The 18,984-nt window shown below is 44.6% G+C and overlaps 1 protein-coding gene across 1 annotated transcript in view; it reads left to right on the top strand.

Annotated features, from left to right (window-relative positions):
• LOC112967515 (tolloid-like protein 2) overlaps positions 1 to 18,984 on the top strand; it is a gene marked incomplete at its 3' end in the record, with an annotated part of 72,861 nt that overhangs the window by 18,304 nt on the left and 35,573 nt on the right. The window contains exon 3 of the mRNA XM_026068728.1: positions 1,095 to 1,205. Within this exon, the coding sequence (XP_025924513.1) occupies positions 1,095 to 1,205 (111 nt within the window). The remainder of the gene's footprint in view (positions 1 to 1,094; positions 1,206 to 18,984) is intronic.

Below are 18,984 nucleotides of genomic sequence, written 5' to 3'. Positions count from 1 at the left end.
CCCCCCCCCCCCCCCCCCGCGAATGTAAGTGTTGTTGACTCAATAAGAAAAAAAAAGATTCCATCATGCCTGGTCACTGTTGCAGGCAGCAACTCAGCGTTGCTCCTTTGGTGACTGAGTTCTCTTGAACTACGCCAGACACTAATTTCCTCTGTTTTTCATTTTATCGGCTTACACAGGCTTCACATACGGGTTTTAACAGCTCTGTTCATAACCTATTTGTTATCTCTGAAGAGTGTTGTGTTTGGTCAACTGCTTCATCATCTGTGTTTATTTTGTTCAAATTCCAAATATGGTAACTATACACTGTGCAGAGTCAACTCAGTCAGGATACTCCAGGGATATAATTTTTTCCACTTGAAGGGTTTCCAGTCTATTTCTCTGACTTGTGAATGTTGAGGTATTGGTTTGTTTACTTTATTTTCATGGCTTCTGGCTGAAACTCAAGGATTTTTCCAAAATTAAAAACTCTGCAAACTTAAATCGGGGTAACTGATCCACAAGGGGACAAATAACCGGCATTTCTGCAGTGAAGTGGAAATGGTTGGCTGGCTCACAGATTGGATTTAGACCAATGCAGTGTGTGTCTGAGAGCTAACTGTGTGTATTAGATCCTGCAGACTGATGCTGTAGCCTTTAGACATACACTGATGTGCTTGAATGCTTCACTGTTCTCCTCGTGTCTTTTGCAAATTGTTAGCCTAAGGATGGTGCAGATGCAACATCTCAGTCAGAATCTGAGCTGCAACCTAGCTAACTCCTTCATACTAACTAGGAAAATGCCAGTAAGTTATCACCCTTTTAGGCTTTAATGAAGAGTAAATATTACCACCTTAGCCCCTGGTCAGGAGCCAAACCTAAACCAAAGAGTAACATGAGGAATCTCAATGAAGAGATTGCACAGTGGCTCAATTTAAATACTGTCACCTCTTCTCCACCAATGTCTGCTCCATCTGTACTTTATAAACTGCTATTGTGTATGTCCTTTTTCTGGTCCATGGAGTAATTGCCTTTCAGGTGTGATATGGGCCACATAGGAATTGTACTTTCCTTCCAAAAGAGAGATAAACTAATTGCAATTTGTTTCTCTCCAGCTGCCTTTTGGGGAGATATCGCTTTAGATGAAGATGATTTGAAGCTGTTTCAAATAGACAGAACTGTTGACTTAACAAAGCACTCAGATGGCAACTCAAGACACACATCAGGTAAGGGCAGCCCRGAGATGGCAATGCCTTCTTTCTTCTGGTTTTATTGCTAGGGAGGAAGGAGTTCCCTGTTACTCCTGATGTCCCACAGCCAGGGAAGGGCATGGAAACCTGGATATGTGGCTGGGGGTGGGATCCAACTCTGAACTTTGTTCATCAAAATGGAAGTGCGATTTGCACAGAGGGCAGCCATGCAGCCTCTCATCTGGTCTGAGAGAAAATAGTTTCAAATTTACAACACTGGTGTCTCTTCCTATGAGGAACTACGTTTCCGCAAATCTGAAAGGAAATGTGTTTGAAATAGGGACACTCAGTTTGGCATTAGTTTTGACTCACGTTGGAAAATGGAGGGGACAATAAATGTCATGTATGGAATAATGCACTTTTTCAGCTGTCCACCTAGGTAATACCCACTGAAATCTTAAGTACAGGCTATGTGAAGTCATGTTGTAATAAAAATAGCTTACCAATCATTGTGATTTTCTATAAAGGCAATAAATGGGGTCACATCTGATAAGATAATTTAAGTGGGCTGTTCTGACCAAGGTAACTTGACCAGTTGTTCCCCCTACACAGCTATTACATATGCCCAGTCTTGTGCCAGACCAGAGTTGTTTTTTGAGTGAGGAGCTCTGATTTGACTCCACCTCTAACAGTGTCTGAAACACTGTGTGACTGACTGGGAGGGCTTGAAGGGCTCTGTGTAGTATCACTGTCTCTATTCCACTTTTATACTGGCAAAGAAGGAAATTGTTGGAACTCTGGGAGAAACCAGAGGTAGCAGAGACAGCAGATTGGAGTGCGCTTTTTTCTCTGCCTTGTGTTGTGCTCTTAGGTGGGGTGAAAAGTTGAGTGGAGAGTGAAATCAGTGGGACATCATGTTCACCTGACCCCCTGTGCCTCTCAGCTCATTTTGCATCATTTGTAAGGATGTATGGCCACTTCTGTATCCTTGTGACTGCCTTGGCCTTGGTCTCAGATATCTGAGCCCCGTGCAGGTCCTGTTCTGGTATCACCGCTCTAGCTTGCTGTTGGGATGAGTGTGAATAATGACACATCTATCTCCCAATGCAGATGCATGCTTTTGATGTCGATGTATCTGATAAATTCATGCTGATGCTGAACTTCTGGGCAGATAAGGGCTGTCCAGTTCTTCAGATTACTGCTTGCCCCCCAGAAATGCCATTATCCTGGGCTGTCATGTATCTTAGCTTATTCATGTCATGTTGTAGGCTGTGTTTCAGGCTGCTGTCACTCTCAAGCTACAGGTTATTTGGAGTATGTTGACTTCAGGGCAGAAGGTGAGTCAGAAAATAAGGACTGAGTAGGTGGGCCAAGCAGCATTTGTCTACTCCATATCCCTTTACCTGCTCCTGAAATTAGATGAGGAGATTGCTGGGGAAGCAAAGCCAAACAGTATTTGATTGTGTCAGTTTTCAGTGGTGGCTTTTTTAGTTGTCAAATCCTGCACATTTTTGCAGTCAGTTTTCAGATCCACACCATCTGATAAACTGAATTTTGTAATCCATGTTCRTATTGTGTAATGCAGGCATTGTTCTCTTACAACCATGACTCACATTGTGTGATTGAACTAGACTCCTCCTGATGCCTTTTATTGATTGAGGTGAGGCTGATATGCCATGCAATGCTCTACATTAGGGAGATGGTGATGGCCACATCCACATCTCCCACAGGCTTCATTCATCCCCCCAGTTTCAACTCCTGTAAATACAAGCTGATAAATGGCCAGCCCCTGTGACCATCATAGTGGGCTTAGCTTTCTGTGGAGCATGTGTAGAGGGTTGTCTGTACTCACCTGCCCTGCAAGGGGCCCCTACAGGGGTGAGAAGGGTTGATTCTTCTCCTGTGGGGTTTGCTTGCCACTGATGTGAGTCGCAAGAGGGTGGTCCACTTCAGCATGGTGGGGACTGGGACCCATTCTTCCCTGGTAGAAAGTCCTGCTCTCTGCTTTTTTATTTGCAGTGGGAAGAATGCAACCTCTGTACAGAAACAGCCCAAGACCTTTTATGAAYGGGACCCCTTGAATTATAACATTTCAAAGTTTCCTAAAGCTGTTAATCGGATTAGTTGTATAGGGGAGGAAAGAAGTACTTAATATGTATATACAGACTCACAGGCTCTTCTTATCTGGGAGGTGCAGTTCTGAACAAACTATCAGGTCAGGCATTCTTCTTTCCCTGTGTTGTTTCCTTGTGCACAGAAAATGTTGTATGGTTGGGAAGAGTGGGGGAAGGGGTTAAAATTGTGCCATTTGACACTCTTGGGCTGTTTTTAGGTGTACGTTCTTTTAGCTTGTGTGGAGTATCTCTAGCTAGCAGTCAGGCTCTGGAGGAAAAATGCAGTTTCCACATTCCTGGGACTGATGGGGACATGGTTCTTCAGTGAACCTAGGTACAATTGGAGATAACTGTTTTAGTAAAAGTTGTGGCTTGGCTGATGAGGGCTGAAACTCTGTCAGATATTTAAAGTTTTCCCATTCCAACTGCCCTTTTTCCAGTTTCTTCCAATCTCCTGCCTAGAAAGATAGCTATGCCCTTCTCTAGGACCTTGAGCGGTAAGCAGGGAATCTGATCTCAGAACAGCCTGGATTCTGCCACAGATCTCTGTGCTGAGTTCAGTTTCACAGCATGGATGTGGTCAGAGCTTGGTTCCTGCCTAAATTTCCTGCTTGCAGAAATGCCAAAATCACTATTCAGGCCCTCAGCATTTGTGAGCCTACTCTGAAGTAGTGTGATGCCTTTTGTTTTGCTAAAGCAACTATGCCCTCGGTTTGGCTTGTAGGAGAAAGGGTGCCTTGAAATTCAGTGTTTCCAAGTATTGCCATTTTTTTGGCAAGTATCAGAGCTAGTGTTTCATTCCCACTATCTGGGACTTTAAGTAGTGGCCCAAGTAGCATCATCTTCCTGGTGAAGTCACAGAGCTGGGAACCTCCAAGTAGGGTAGCAGTCCCTTCCCTCTGAGGCACGTTGGCTCAGAGCCCTTTGGGGATCCCTTTGAAGGAGGCTCATATGTGGTTTACAGCTGGGTTTAGCTATCTCCATGCTTACTTTGGAAGACACTGATGTCTTTCCCAGGTGTTCTTTAGCCTTTTCAATTCTCTGTTCATATAACTCTGCCTCTTCTCCCCTCACACATTCTGGTGGGTTCTGATTGAAGAGTTAGGGGTGGGTTCCCCTCCACAGCTCCTGCCTTTTGGAACGGCCCTGACTTGTGTCTCCCCAGCTTGGTACTCTGCTTCAGAACTCCAGCAACGATGGCTCTCTTCTGCCTTTTCTGGATGTCTCCTTCCAGTGTGCCTGGATCCTCTTGTCGGCATGGTCACATCGGGAATTGGCATTACACGGGAAATTGCATCACTTGTTCTGTATACTTAAAGCCTTTTGGAGTGCCAGACATGATCTGGTTGTTGTTACTCATGCGAGCAGTCTCCTTTGCTCCAAAGGAGCTTCCTTTCCAAGGATTTGTCAGGGAGAGCACAGGTTGAGCAGCTGGAAACTGCAGAAGGTTTTGCAATAGCATCTTGCATGCAAACCATCATTCTCATCTATTTGTAGCAGTGGGGTTTTCTTCAGACTCTGCTGAGGGAAAGGCAGGCATGACAGCAGTCTGCAGCTAAGTGTAGTCCATTTAATCAAGTAGTTCTTAGGTGCTGCATGCTGGTCTCTGTCAGCCAAGTTAGAACTCTGAGATCTGAGTTAGTAGAGAGTATTTGCAAACAGTATAGATGAAGTCTGAGTGAATGCCAGGAGATGTGCTCTTACAACAGGACTCCAAACTACCAACTGGTTCATTTCTCATCCAGACCCTTTCAGGATTTCCCTGAAGATTTATTCCAAAGTGCTTTCCTCCAACCCAATTTTAAATCATTTCAGTAATAAGACTTCTGTGCTCCTTTCACACATCTCTCGGCCTCAGCTCTGCTTGGTTTTACTCTCATCGGTGATCTGGTAAAACACCTATTACACATTTGACCTTTCCTTGAGTCAAGAAAATTTTCTAATTTTCCAAGCCAGAAAAAAATGCTTGCTTTTTTACTCATTAGTTGCTGCTCTTTGAACCTGTGTGCTGTGCTCTGAGAATTGCCTGTGTTCTTTTTGTTTGCTGCTTTTTATATTAGTAGAGATTCTGCAGGCCAAATTATACCCTCCATCTCACCCTCTCATCCTATTATTACCATCTGCAATGCCATCTAAAATTCTGCCAAAGAGGAAATGCCCCCCTCCCCCTCAGTGTTGTACAGCTAGCGGGGAAAAACAATAAGACATGTTATTAAAATGAAAGTGCTTTGCATTTAAAATGTTTGAGTTAGCTTCCTCTCTCTCTCTCTCTCTCTCTCTCTCTCTCAAATCATTTTTGTGAGATCAGGTTTTGAGGTTTTGATGCAAATCAGTCATTCTCATGAAGCAGTGCTGAAGTGGATACCCTTAGGATTTGGCCCAGTATAGTTACAATAGTGGTTCAAAACATGATGAGACAAATCAGATACCCAGAGATCTGTCAGTGAGTGCTATCCTCAGTAAGGCAACTCTTAGCCAACTCCTAGTCACTTTGATAAAAGTTCTTTGAAAAAAAMCTTACATTTTTCAAAGGTTTCTCATAGATTTTTTTTTAAAGTTTATTGAAAATATGTGCTTTTACAAAATATCTCTTTTTTGGAAGAAGCTTGAGACAAAGCTCTGAAAATTCCTGTGCTGCTGAGATCCCCCTGACAACCTGGAAATGTGGGGAGACGAGAAGATCCACCAGGAGGCTGTGAAACTGCCTAGTGTCACTTTTCTGTTGGACCTAAGTGAGGAGCAGCCCCTGGGTCCAGCGGTGCAAGGTAACTGTCTTTGCTTTATTGCTTCGTTTACTGAAGCATGAGCCACAGAGGAAGAAGGAAGGAAGGCCTTTTCTTTTCTTACTGTGCCTGTATGAAGAATATGCATATTTAATCCTAAAGGGCTTCATTTAAGTTTTGTCAGACAGCTTGGAGATTAGGAGGAATTTTCTGAAATATTACTACTTTTCCTGATTTTTGTATAGTTGAGACGGTTTCCAGTCCTGGAAGGCATCTCTGAGTAAGAAAAACAAGTTTGTAAGTTTGTCTCATGTGTTCTGGCTTTGGCTTCAGCAGATCAGAAGACACAGGAGTCTGACTGCCCTTACTGAAACCGTGCTGTGTTGGACTTGCTGCTGAGGTAGTGACTCTGTGTCCCACTGCAGCCAAGAATGCTTTTCAAGAACACTCAGAATGGGTTTTATTTTCCTCTGATACTGAGGGGTTTTAGGCTCGTGGCCTGAAGACCTTGACAAGTCTTTCACACTTGAAGAGATCAATGGCAGGAAGGGTTTGCRGAGTATCCTGACTAGCTAGAGGAAGTAATTCTACAGATATCAGTGCAGTTAGAACTTTATGTTACGTTTGATCTCAGGGTTTCTACTGAAATGTGAATGAGAAACGGTTTTGAACCACATTAGGTATTTAACAGCTGATGTGGGGACAGAGGCTGCCAGATATGGCATCAGATTCATTAGCGTAATGGAAGCCAGTCATTCTCTGGCAAATAGAGCAGAGAGGAGTTCTGCATTAAACCTTCCCTCAATAAGAGCAGGGAGYTGGTTTGTTGGCACATGGGAGCCTTCTTGCACAACTCCACTGATCTCAAGCATGTTGGGAAAAGGCAGGCAGCTATTCTGCTGGTTCACTGGGACTGCACAAGGCCCATGATTACAGCAACCTGTTTTTCTTTTTGTTGTTTTGAGGTGCCCTTGGTCACTGTTTCACAGGACTCTTCCTGTTTCAGAGCTTGCTCACAGCTTTTTTTGCAGCATGACAGCCCAGAATCACTGATTTAGATGCTTTGGGGTGTTGAGGCAAACCTTGAAGAGATCTGGAAGGGAACAGAAGAATATGCACTACTGTGCGAGTGCATGTCTGGAAAGTCTGTCTGGTGCAGAGGGTATGACCACAGTGCTTATCGAATTGCATGGCAGCTCTGGTGRGCTCTCAGCCCCTAAAACACGTTCCACTGCTCTCTGGTTACATTACTGAAGTAAGACATTAACCCTCACATGAGCTGGGATTGCTTGCAGGACAGATTGCTAGACTGTGGCTCTCTTGCTCAGAACTGTATTGTCTAGCCTCAGGCTGGAGAGTAAGACCTTTTGACTGCTTAAGCTGCTTGAAGCAGTCACAAGCAGAGCTTCTGCTGCTTCACTTTGGGGGAGATTTCACAGTCCAGGAGCTGTGGCCAGTCGTAATGCTTCACATTACTTTCAAGTCCTCTTTGATGCTACTGGTGTGTTTCTAGTGAAACTTTGAATAGTGCAAGATGTCCTTCCAAAAAATTCCAAAAAGGGATTTTAGGACATGGTTGACTAAGATTCCAGGGAAGATCTGATTTATGGATTTGAAGGAGAGCCAGTTAAATTCAGCTGATTTGACACAAGTAAGCCAAGCTCAGAGCTGTTTTTCCCATGTGACTCATGTTTGGTGCTCAGCTGCAGTGGTGCTTGGTTCAGGGTAGAATGGGTGGAGTTCAACATTGTACTGCTGGATTCAGAGCTGCCCAGGGCACAAGCTGTACTTCACTTATGCTTAGAGCGTTTCTATGGGCCATGCTAACTTATTCTGAGCGGTGCTGATCATGACTGGCCAGGAGCAGCGCAGATCGCTACATACATGTTGTAAAACAACCTGCATTTGTGAACTCTATACAGAGGTCTGCTCTTCCTCTGGGAAATCTTTAGTGAATGTTGCTTCCTCCAGTGTGGACGAAAGAACATCATTGTTCCAAGAGGCCAGTCTGACAGCTTTATATGTCTGTTTGCATAACTCTTSTCAGTTTGTTATAACACCTGATGCGCGCTCTAGGGTTTTCTCTTTGCAGTCCGTGTAAGCTCTTTACAGGAAGAGGAGCCTCAGCCCATTCTGCAGGGAGGCAGGTGCCAAATGCCCAGACACTTGGTCTGGTGGTGAAGTGTGTTTAGCTGCATCAAATGATTTTCCCAGGACCAGCCCCAATGTTTACCTTTTTGTATCCATTCAGTCAGGGGTTTTACCAAAGCAGACAACCATGAAATGAATTTCCCGTAGTTCTGTAGCTTACTAAGGCAAGGCAAGTGGTCCCTTTTGGAAGTACTGGATAAGTGCTCTAGGACTCAGAGYGCTCTTCTTCAGACTTTTTTTTTTTGAATTACCCCCTTTCCCACTTTCACATTTCTGTGCAATAAGCCAGTGGTCCTCTCTTTGCAGAAAGGCAGACATTGTGTTTTTTCCTTCCAGCTCAGAGTCTTGCAGTCCTCCTATTGCAGTCTTGTCAGACCTGCCTGATTTTCTCCAGTGTCAAGATAATCGCCCAGAAAGCCCATGACCCCTGCATGTTGCTGAGGAACCCTCTAAATCCTCCTGCAGTTAAGGCTGTCCTGTCAGCAAATGCTGATCTTTAAGGCTGCTATTTTAACTCCAAATGCTTTTCCTTTTTCTTTGATTCCTGAGTGCCAGCTTTAAGTCCCTTCAGGGACATGTTGAGAGGGATTTTTCTCTGTAATTGCTGCTCTTAGGGATTCCCTTCTGCTGTTCACAGGAACAGAGTCTGCCTGTCTTGTGCCTAACAGTAATGTGGAGAGGAGAAGGGGATCAAGCCAGGGAGCAGAAGTGTGGGAGGTGTATATATGTGCAAAGAGGCCGGATACCCTAGAGAGGCTCCCTTGCCGGATTGGAAATAGAGCCCTGAATCACCCTGTTCCATGGCTGCCAATGGCTGGGAACTCCATTTATCAGGCTTGTGTTGCCCCTTCTCTGCTGCCCACTGTATGTTCTGCCACTACCACCACTTACTGGATTCCTTGAGGATTTGCCTAGGTCTGACAGCGTGTGCAGGGTGATCCCACAGGCTCTGGGTCCAGAGCCTGGGTATATGCTGCATGGCAAATGTGCTTGCCTGGCAAGTGAGCTGCAGCTCAGTTCACAGGCAGGTGTTCTGCAGTGGAAGGCATTGCAGCTTACACCTCCAAATGCACAGCACTGGCCAGCTTTGCGCTTTTGGCTGTGCTGTTTTGCTCTTTCTACGCTGCTTGTTTCCAGCAAGAAAGACTTCCACTAGTTGTTTAATGTGGGAGCACGAGAGAGATGCAGAGCAGCAGCTTGTTTCTTTGCTCTCGCCTTTGAATGTGCTAGGGATCCTTTTGATTTCCTCACTCCATCACCTCCTGTGTGTTGCACACTCATCTGTCCTGCTTTAGAGATTCCCTGTTTTCCTTGAGTTCCCCATAACCCATTCCATCTTTGCCCTGAGTGCTGTATTCTCCTCCCTTAGGAGGCAGTTTCACCTTCCTCCCTTCCCAGTGAGGGTTCTGTGTGTCCAGCCATTTCTCCCTTCCTGTATTCACCTAAGACAAGTCATTCTTCTCTTTAGTTGCCTTCTCAGAACTCTCCCTCATGTGATACCTATGGAGAGCGGTGTCACATGCTGACGAATACAGTCTTGCTGTTTTCTTACACCTGCTTCCCAGTGTGTTTTTTGTTCCTATCTTTGCTCTGCTTTTAGACCGTTTTGTACAGCCCCTAGCACATGTGACCTTGAAGTATAATGGGGGAGAGAGAGTGGTCCTTGAGTGCTAGAATAACATTTGAGTCGACATCAGATGTTAATGGAAGACTGTCCACTGCCTCCCCAGGCAGTGAGTTGCCACTTGTGATGTGTGTAAGCAGTAACAGGAGGTGCCAATCTTTTCTCCACCTGTCACACCAAAAGGTACGCAGGCTCTGGTTTTCTTTTGACTAGGGACTTTCCAGTATGGTATATTGCTCCAAAACCTATTGGGACCAGTGGAGCTTGCAGTTTTCCCTGATGCAGTGGGATGTGGTGTTCCAAATTTAGCTTGTGATCAGCAGAGAAATGCTTCACTCACCATGAGAGAAATAACTCCATTTCCTCTCTCACCTTTGTTCGTGATAAATGTCCTTGCAGCGCAGGTGAAAGAAAGCTCCAAGCAATAGGTGAATGCACCATTTGGCCCTTGCCAGAGCACAGAGTGAATGACACAACCCTGCTACTTCTTCTGTGTTCCCCTTGGAGTAAGATGTGTTTTTTTTCTTCTGCCTGGGTTTCCAATGGAAGCTGGTCACGTGCACTGCAAAGTTTGTTCTGGAAACACACTGTTCTCTGAAATCAAGTTTTCTAGGTGGTGGTCTTCTGCCTGTCAAAATAAGTGGTTTTATTTCTCCTTTACAGCCAATATTCAGCCTTAGGTAGTTTTTCCTTTAGTGATTTTATGAGCTCTGCAGTATTGCTCAAGTTAATCCACACAAGCAATAAAACTTTCTCCATTGTAACAAAAATTCCCAGCTATTTCACACTTTGCCATCTATCCATTCTTAGTGGAAACTTACTGGTGTTTATCCTAGGAGTCCAATTCATATACTTCTTTTGGAAATAAAATGGGAAGATAATAACTTCGTATCATTTTTGTCAAATGGTGCACATTAGAGATTAATCTGCTTGGATTTTGGTAATGAGCAATTAACTTTCTTTAAGCATCTGAAGACAACTGCAAAAACTTGTATACGTTGATGCCACAGTCCAAGCTGCTTACAAACAGCCGGTTTCTATAGCTGCTTCTTACTCAACATGGTGCCATCATCAGACTTGGGCGCAGCTGCAAATTAGAGCAGTGGTTGCAGCAGCACAGTGGCTGCACAGACAGTGCAAGCTGAATCCCTGTTGCTCCCTGCTTGGCTTTGCCTGCCTTTGGCTCCCAGCCACACTGCTTTCCCCCATCCCTAAATTATTCTTTTGGATAGATCTCAGTCACCTAGAAGATGGTGCAAAATGGCATTATTAACCCTTCAACAAGCTAAGGTAGTCAGCGTGTAGAACACTTATAGCATCTGATTCCTGTTTGCAACTGTCTTGTTCTTGATCGCTCTTAATTAAATTTTCTTTAGCTCTCATCTACAGCTGGTGTGACACACTGGGAGGCTGTTCCTTTTACTGATGCCAGAAGTGTCTGAATAGTCTTTTGTGTTTAAGTGGAGGTTATTAAATAGCTTTATATTAATTAACTGTGATGCAAGGAGTGCATGGGCAAATGTACTTGAGGAGATCAGTTTATCCATATGGAAATTACATCAGAAGTTAAATCCATTACCCTAATTGTAAAATTCGGCAGTGCTTAGCCAATAAGTGTGGAATTGCCTAAATCATGCATTTGTTTCAGAGCTGGACAAATGCCTAATTTCCTTGAATACTTGCTTAAATGAAAAATTGAATTTGCCTCAACTGTGTAGGCTGCCTTTTCATTTCCGAGAGTGTTTTAGCAAATGAATTTGGAAGCAGAAATGATCAGTGAAAGAGCAAGATCTAATAAGCTATGAGAGCAGTTATTGCAGGATGGTAACTCTGGGAGGCTTGCCTTGGATGCCTTGATCTTCAGGCTCTCCTTTCAAGCAGGGATGTTACTGTGCCCACAAAATAAAAGTTGCTTACCTCATTCAGTGAAATAGCTGGTGGCTGGCAGTAAAGTGCTTGCAGGTCCAAGAAACAATCAGTGGCCAAAATGACTTGGTGAATAATGGCAAACAACAAATAAGTTAAAGTTGTAAACCGCTCACGGTCAATTGTGAACAGAAAGGGGTTACATTTGTGGAATAAATGTGTTCACTTCGAGTTGCTTGTTCAAGCCTAATTTGGAAAGAGGGCTGACATTTGTAGCTACAGTGGACAAAAAAAAACTTCACTGCAGCTCCCCCTTTCAAAATGGCAAGGACAAAGTATTTATTCAGCTGTCAAGTGGGGAAAGAAAGCAAATTAGTTTTAGGCTGAAATGCCATATTGTGTTTGCTGCTGTAGTTTTGGGGCCAGATGGTGACTTGGACAGCCCYGGGGAAGTTTCTCTGGGGCAAAGATCAGGAGCAAAAGGAAATATTCAAATTATTTTGCTGTTTCACTTCCTAGAGATGTCCTACAGAGAAGATAGTGTGAGATTTATAAAGCTGTGTCTGTGGGGTAATTAGCTGCACTATTCTTGAAATTGATGGTGTTGCTGAATCCTAGAGTCAGTTTGTGGCAGAGATAAGGTTTGAGATTTCCTTTTCCACTGAAAAAAACTCCCCGACTGAATTGCAGCTGTGCCTGGGTTGGATCGGGCAGCTTCTCTGCCAGGAACTCTCAGTGCAGCAGTTAACTGTAGTGAAGAAAGCTTGCTCTGCCACTCATACTGCAACTCCCCTGCTGTTTCTTTAATGACTGCAAATGATTCAGGCATCTGTTTGGCTAAGGAGCTGAGAGATGGCACCTGGAGCAGGGTGGCATCACGCTGGAGCACTGGTCCACTGTGGAACTGAAGGCTTCTGCTCCCAAGCAGAGCCGCCTTCTCCAGTGCTCTGTGTCCTCACTGGCTGTTGGCTATCTCAGGGCTGGCTGGACTGTGACCTGCTGCAATCCCGGCTCCCAGCCCTGTGACTACAACAGAAACCCATGCCTCCATCACCGCCCTCCTAGCTAGCCATATGCTCAGGGAAGCTCTTGCTCAGGTCCAGACCTTGGTTGGGCTTGTTTATCTCCATGACACTTGTCCAGGGAGTGATTTGGGGAGTGCCCTGGGAAAAAGCAGGAGGAGAACCGATGCTGGGAGGAAGGAGTCTGTTGTGTGGAGTCCTGTTACCTTCTCCTGGAGGGTGAGGGGTGACCACCTGCTTTGTCATGGCTCTCTGTGAGGAAGGGGAGGTGTTTGATGTGCTGAGGCATGGTTTAACCCATGTGCAGTTAAAGACCCCTGCCTTCCCTTTGGGAGCCTAGAGGGAAAGGCTCTAAATGGCAACAGCTGAAACTTGAACCATCTGCTCTGGATCCCCTCCAACACCCTGGGAATTGGGATGGTATTGCTAGCTTCTGCATTGCCCCAGTGCTCTGCTTGCTGCCTGCCATGGTTTTGTTGCCCTTGGCCAACTGCAGGGCCTCCCAGCATGCACAGTGGGAGGGCTGAGTGGCTGTCGTGGCTGAGCAGGTCTCGGCCACCACACCTCACAGAAGGTGTGGAGGCAGGGGCCTCCTGGGCCTTGGGGCTGGAGTTGCCCTGAGGTAATCCCAGCCGTGACCAGATTTGGCTTCTGCTCCCAAAGGCTTTTTAAGCCCCGCGCTAGGCCCCACTTGCCTCTGTCACCTCAGTGCTAGCTCTTGCCTTAGTTTCCCTGATGTTAGCCTGTGTTGTTAGTAGTCAGTTGGGGTGTCCTTTAAATGAGCTGTGGTAGAGCTGGCAGTTAACAGGGCAGATGGGATGTCTCTGCTGTGTCTACTTGGGATGTTCACCTGGCTGTCAAACATGGCACAGGCTCCTAGGGAGTGAGAAGGCACCAAAACTCTCAAGAGGCTCCAGGTTCTCCCTTCCAAAGGATGGACGTGTCTGAAAATCCAGTCAAAAGCAAATTGGAAGAAAGGTCTCCATGCTGGCACCATGCACTCCCCATGGAAGGAGTTTAATTGCATCCAAACATAATTTAGCTTCCAGTGTAATGTTTTCATTTGTGTTAATTTTTATCCACTATAAATGAGGGAAGAGGAAAACAAAGGGATTAGAAAGGCTCAGTGGGAGGAGTGGTCTGGCCAGGCTGCATGGAGTTGGCCAGCCATGCCCGGGAGCCCAGAACTGGAATGGAGCAGGGGAATGCTGCAAGGTAGCACAGTAAGCTGTGCATAGCTGTGCCTGGAGAGGCCCCAGAGTAGACTGAGGCTGAAGCAATTAGACTTGGCAGGTCAAAAGCAGGGGATGTTAGCCGAGGGGGGCCAGGAAGGTTTGTATTGCCTGCTGGAACAGCAGTGGATGAACCCAATCCAGCTCTTACAGTTTCATTATCACCTGAAAATTCATTTCTTTTCTATTTTTTCTTCCTTTCAAAGGAGAGACTGGGAAGGGGGAGGATTATTGTGAATTAAGAGGGGTGTGTGAGAGAGAGGCAGACATGCTGTTAGAACTAGATTTTGACCTGTTGGGTTCATGGGGAATCTAGTGCAAAACAGAAGTAGTGGGTGTTACATGTTACTGCTTTGATGTACTGGAAGAGGAGAAGTCTCACACTGTGTGTGGGAACCTGGCCATACAGCAAAGATAAACACATAGTCAGAGTACTTGTGGACTCGTTTTAGCTTTTAGCTGGCATTTGCCTGAGTAAAAGCAGTATAAGCCAGGGTGTTACAGATCTCTTTCTCACTGGAAGAAACCAGTAACATGACACAAGTTGTCAGTAGCTTTCCTCCCCTCYCTCCCTCCCTCTCCTCCCCTCCCTCCTTTCCCTTCCTCCCTTCCTCCCCTTGGTCTCTTCCTCCCAGGACAGAGGTGGTTGTTGAGGGCCTTGCCCTGCAGGCTATTTTCCAGTCTTCTCAGTCCTTGCCTGTCTTCAGAGAGTATTGCTCCCTTAATCACTGACTCCCCATTGAAAGACTGGTGGAGAGGTTGGGTCAGGTTCTCCCAATTTTTTGCAACAGCTTCCTTAAATAGAAGCTTCATCACAGTACAGAAGTGACACAGCCACTTCTGGAAAACTGGGGAGTGCCCAAGGAAAATGCAGGGTGTTGGGGAATGGTGTTGCCTACAGTTCTGCTGGTACAAACATGCCACAGAGGCCAGCAGAAGGTGTATTAAGTGCTTTGCAGCTCACATCTGTGACAGGTCTGTATTTGCTTAGCTGTGTTCACCTTCCTCTTCTTGTGAACTTTCCTGGGATGCCAGTGTTCGATTCCTGCCCAAGCATTTGCAGAGCTGATGTGGAGATGACACGTCTGCTTGTCAAGCAGCCTGTCTTTTTTTTTTTTTTTTTTTTTTTACTAATCTGGACCCTAGGACTCTTCTGAGTTACTGCAGCTAGCCAGCTTACTCTGAATATGAAAAACAGATTCTGGGAGGGAACTTGGAGTTCAGAATTCACCTCCTTTTTAGTATATTTTTCTTTAAGTAATTTGAGGGGACTTCAGCTATTCCACTGACAGGAAATGCTAAAGGATCTGTCTCAAATCATTTAGTCAGATCTCCAGGGCGATGGGGTTTATGCAAGGTTTTTGCTGTAGACTCTCCACTAACTCTGGGAAACATCTGTTCCCCTTTCTGACTGCATTTTCCCAGTAGAGCTTGTTTTAATAAAATCATCACTTTCCCTGTGGTTGGAAAATCTGGTGCAAGGAAGTCTTTTCTCTACCCTAAAAAGTTGTTGATCACTGTTTATTAGGGAAATTAAAAAGCAGTATGTAACATCAAGTTTGACTTATACTGTCCTTCCAGAAGCTTCTTTGATGGACATAATATGATAGAGTTTACCTGAACTGACACAATGAACAGTGATGGGTGTTTAGTCTTACCTGTATTTCATGTTTTTGTTGATCCTTCATTGTAGCCTCTGTTTGAAATCAGATCTCTGAACTGTGGCATGTGACTAGCATGTATATAGAATGAAACTATTTAAGTGAGGTATTTTAAAGCATGGGCAGGGAATATGGAATGGTTAATCATTTTTGCAATTTATTTTCAGATGCTTTTTTCTCTGGCTGTATCCTAGCTCTGAAATGCACTTCCCTTCACCATAAAACATAAGAAAAGGTCTTGATGAGGTTTGATCCATGTAAGACCAGCTAATTATGTGTGTAGTCAAGCCATTCCCTGCTGAATTACAAATAGGAGAACCTAGGAAAGTCCCCAGGGCCCACTGGGGACTCCTTGGTCTTCAAGGAAGGTGACAAGTGCAGTGGTTGGAGCCACCTTCCAAGTTCAGCTGTGGAGACCTTCTCCTGTGCAAGCAGCAACCAGGAACAGGAGGTCCAGCAAATGTGGAAAGGACATTCATTGACCTGGAGAGGGAAAATTATCCTGACTTGGAATCACACCGAAGATGGAAGGTTTTGATTTTCATGTCATCTGTTCTTCCACCTCGGAGGAGAACGAGATGTTGCAAACTTCATCCCAGACAACTTCCCATGTAGGAATATTTTGTGTTCTCAGTTTTCTGGGGATTTTCTCCTCAGATTTTGTAGACTTGTCAGGTCAGATTTTTGTTGACTAGACTTTTGTCAGATCAGATTTTCAGACACCTGCAACTCTTATTGGCAATAGTTGAATTTGGACTTAAATTTCAGATAGGCATAGTCTGCAAATTGAGCTTGAAGTATCTCAGGATAGAGTGATGTTTCTCCTTTGCTTTCAAGTGGTAACTCATCTGGCCTCAGAGTAGTGATTTCAGGTAAAAACTAGAAAACAAGTGCTTTTATGGTGTTTTAGAAGTCAGCTGCCTCTCAAACAGTTCTGCGGTGTTATGGGACCTTACTCAGTGTCAGAGGGTGGCGATAGGAGGGTGCATTTCCAGGTCCAATACATGTGTCCCAAGTCACTGACAGACTGCTTAGCTGCTTTGCCTGTTTTTTTCTCTTTTTTAGATAAGAAGTCCCTAGTGTTTGTAATCAAGTGGAAGCATGCACAGAAATTTTATTTAGTAAGCTATTTGATTGCCACCTCTTTGGTAGTTCAGACTATTTGGGTTTAAAAAAAAAAAAAAAGCACATCACACACAACAATAAATACCCTCCACCTTAACTTGCATTTTGTAGAATACAAATTTACAGGTTCTATAAATTACTAAGGTGTTCCTCTCCTTGTTCCACCCTATCTTGTAGGAATTATGGGTACTATAAGGATTCTGCTTCCCACTCTTCCCTCAGGTTACACATCTCTTAACCTACACTAGTGGCACAAGGGAACTGCAAACAGTACAGTTTTGTTCTGACTCTTGGCATACTTCGTGCTCTCTCTCTCTCTTAATCTGCTACCTTTTCTTTTGGTCCCAGCTGAGCAACTTGGACATTCTTTTAACAAAATTGGGTTTTGATTTTCCTCTGCTGGAAGAGAGGGAGAAACTGCTTTCTTCCCACCAATGACAGAGCTTTCTGCTTCACTGGGCCCTTACATATCACTCCAGGCTCCCTCTGTAGTTTCTGCAGACAATTTAGATACCTGTTCTTCAGCCAGGGCTGCAAGCATGGTGGATTTAGCCCAGATTTATGGTGCATTTAAGCTATTGGAAGTTGCTTTCAGTTAGCCAAACTCCCTTGGCAGTGCTGGGCTGTGGGGAACAGAAAAATGAGCTGTACAAGTGTGCTCTTGGTGAGGATATTTTACAAACCCCGACTTGGTGGAGAATCTTTTGTGTGTTCTCTGTCAGGCTGCACACAGAAACGCAAGTTATCTAGCACAGCAGTCCAGCAATGCCCTGCTGTGGCTGTAGCTGTTAAATACCACAAATTCCCAAGCAGGATAGGTTCATAAAAATGTGGGAGTGGAAAGACCTTAGGAGATCTAGTCGAGCTCCTTGCACAGAGGTGCCATCAAACACACCTACATCATCCCTGGTTATGGGAGAGCAGACAAATCTTAAAAAATCAGGCTAGAAAAAGGTGATGGCTGATCTGGCACAGCAGCAGGTGGAAAGTACTGAGGGTCAAAGTGATTCTGAAGGGCTTGTTAACTTTTGGATATACATTAAAAACAGAAAAATCAGTTCTGCTTTGCTCTTTTCATTACAGATAACTGTAAGTACATCAAGGCTGCCTTCTTATTGCTACATTGGCTTCCCACAGAGCATTGTGTCAAACTGAAAATCTTTACTATCCTGTTCAGTGTTTCTAATTAAGTGAGCATGTCATGCTCTGGAGAAGTAACAGCTGTAATCCACTCTGCTCTCTGATGTAACAGGATAGTCCAACAGAAAGGTACAACTCAGGGGACTTGTAGAAGAGACCAGACGACCTGAAAATTGTTACAGTCTTTGTGCAGCTGGTTCCAAATGCAAGGTGCATTTCTTGGCCTTCTTATTTATTGATAAAAGCACTTCAGTTGCCTTTCTTTGTCTTCCTGGAATCATGCATTATCCTTCTCTTGGGAGGAATTGGGAGGGAGCACTAGATGTCTGTCAAGCTGTTTTAATCTTTTGGATGTATCTAGGTCTCATAAGGATAGGCAAAGTCTAAAAGCTCAAGTGTATCAGAACAAGATCTTCCAAAATTCTCATGTATGATTCGAGAAAACCCTTGTGGGAGAGAAGGGGGTGGGTGTTCCCTGTGTGTACTAGCAAGATTAGTAAAGTTTGAAAATATCCAGTATATCTGCATACCCGTATCTGGCTTTTGTATCATGCTCCCCCTTTTCATGGGCTACAATGAGACAAAATATGCAAAGATGTTGTAGATTTCATTAGTCACACTACTTTATTCAAACATCTCCTTTGCATAAGAAACCTAGGCTTGCACTGATCTCTGGGAAAGAATGTGCTCATGGCTTGGAAAAGCAGTCTGTGCAAATGACACAGCAACACGGCAGAGGTCACCAGCCTGGGTGCGGGAGAAGGGGCCCGACTGTAGGGTTGGTGCCGTCATTTGCAATTCAATCCCATACAGTCCCCTTTTAGGGGAACAATTCACTAAATGCAGAGTTGTTCTTTTTTCCTAATTCACCATATAATTCGCCTCCCAAGTTCAATTAAGAAGCAATCTGTTTGTGACTGGAAGCAAGCTGCATTTATTTAGAAATACAAAATTATTCTTTGCTACAGCAAAGACCACATGTCTTAATAACTCTGGTAGTGAATGGCTGATTGGGATTTCCTTTAAATGGAATGGGATGTTCTGTGAAGAATAGCAGACTTTGGGAGGATGAAAAGTCCTGGGGCTGTAATATTTAACTGAGAAGAGGAACTTTTGTTGAGCTTTGGCTTAAGGAAGTGACGAGGGCTGAGGATGAA

This window comes from Apteryx rowi, unplaced genomic scaffold (assembly GCF_003343035.1).
Source record: "Apteryx rowi isolate R43461 unplaced genomic scaffold, aptRow1 scaffold_279, whole genome shotgun sequence".
Classification (NCBI taxonomy): Eukaryota; Metazoa; Chordata; class Aves; order Apterygiformes; family Apterygidae; genus Apteryx; species Apteryx rowi.
The sequence above is the reverse complement of the archived record's forward strand: the minus strand, read 5'-3'. Positions and strand labels throughout refer to the sequence as shown.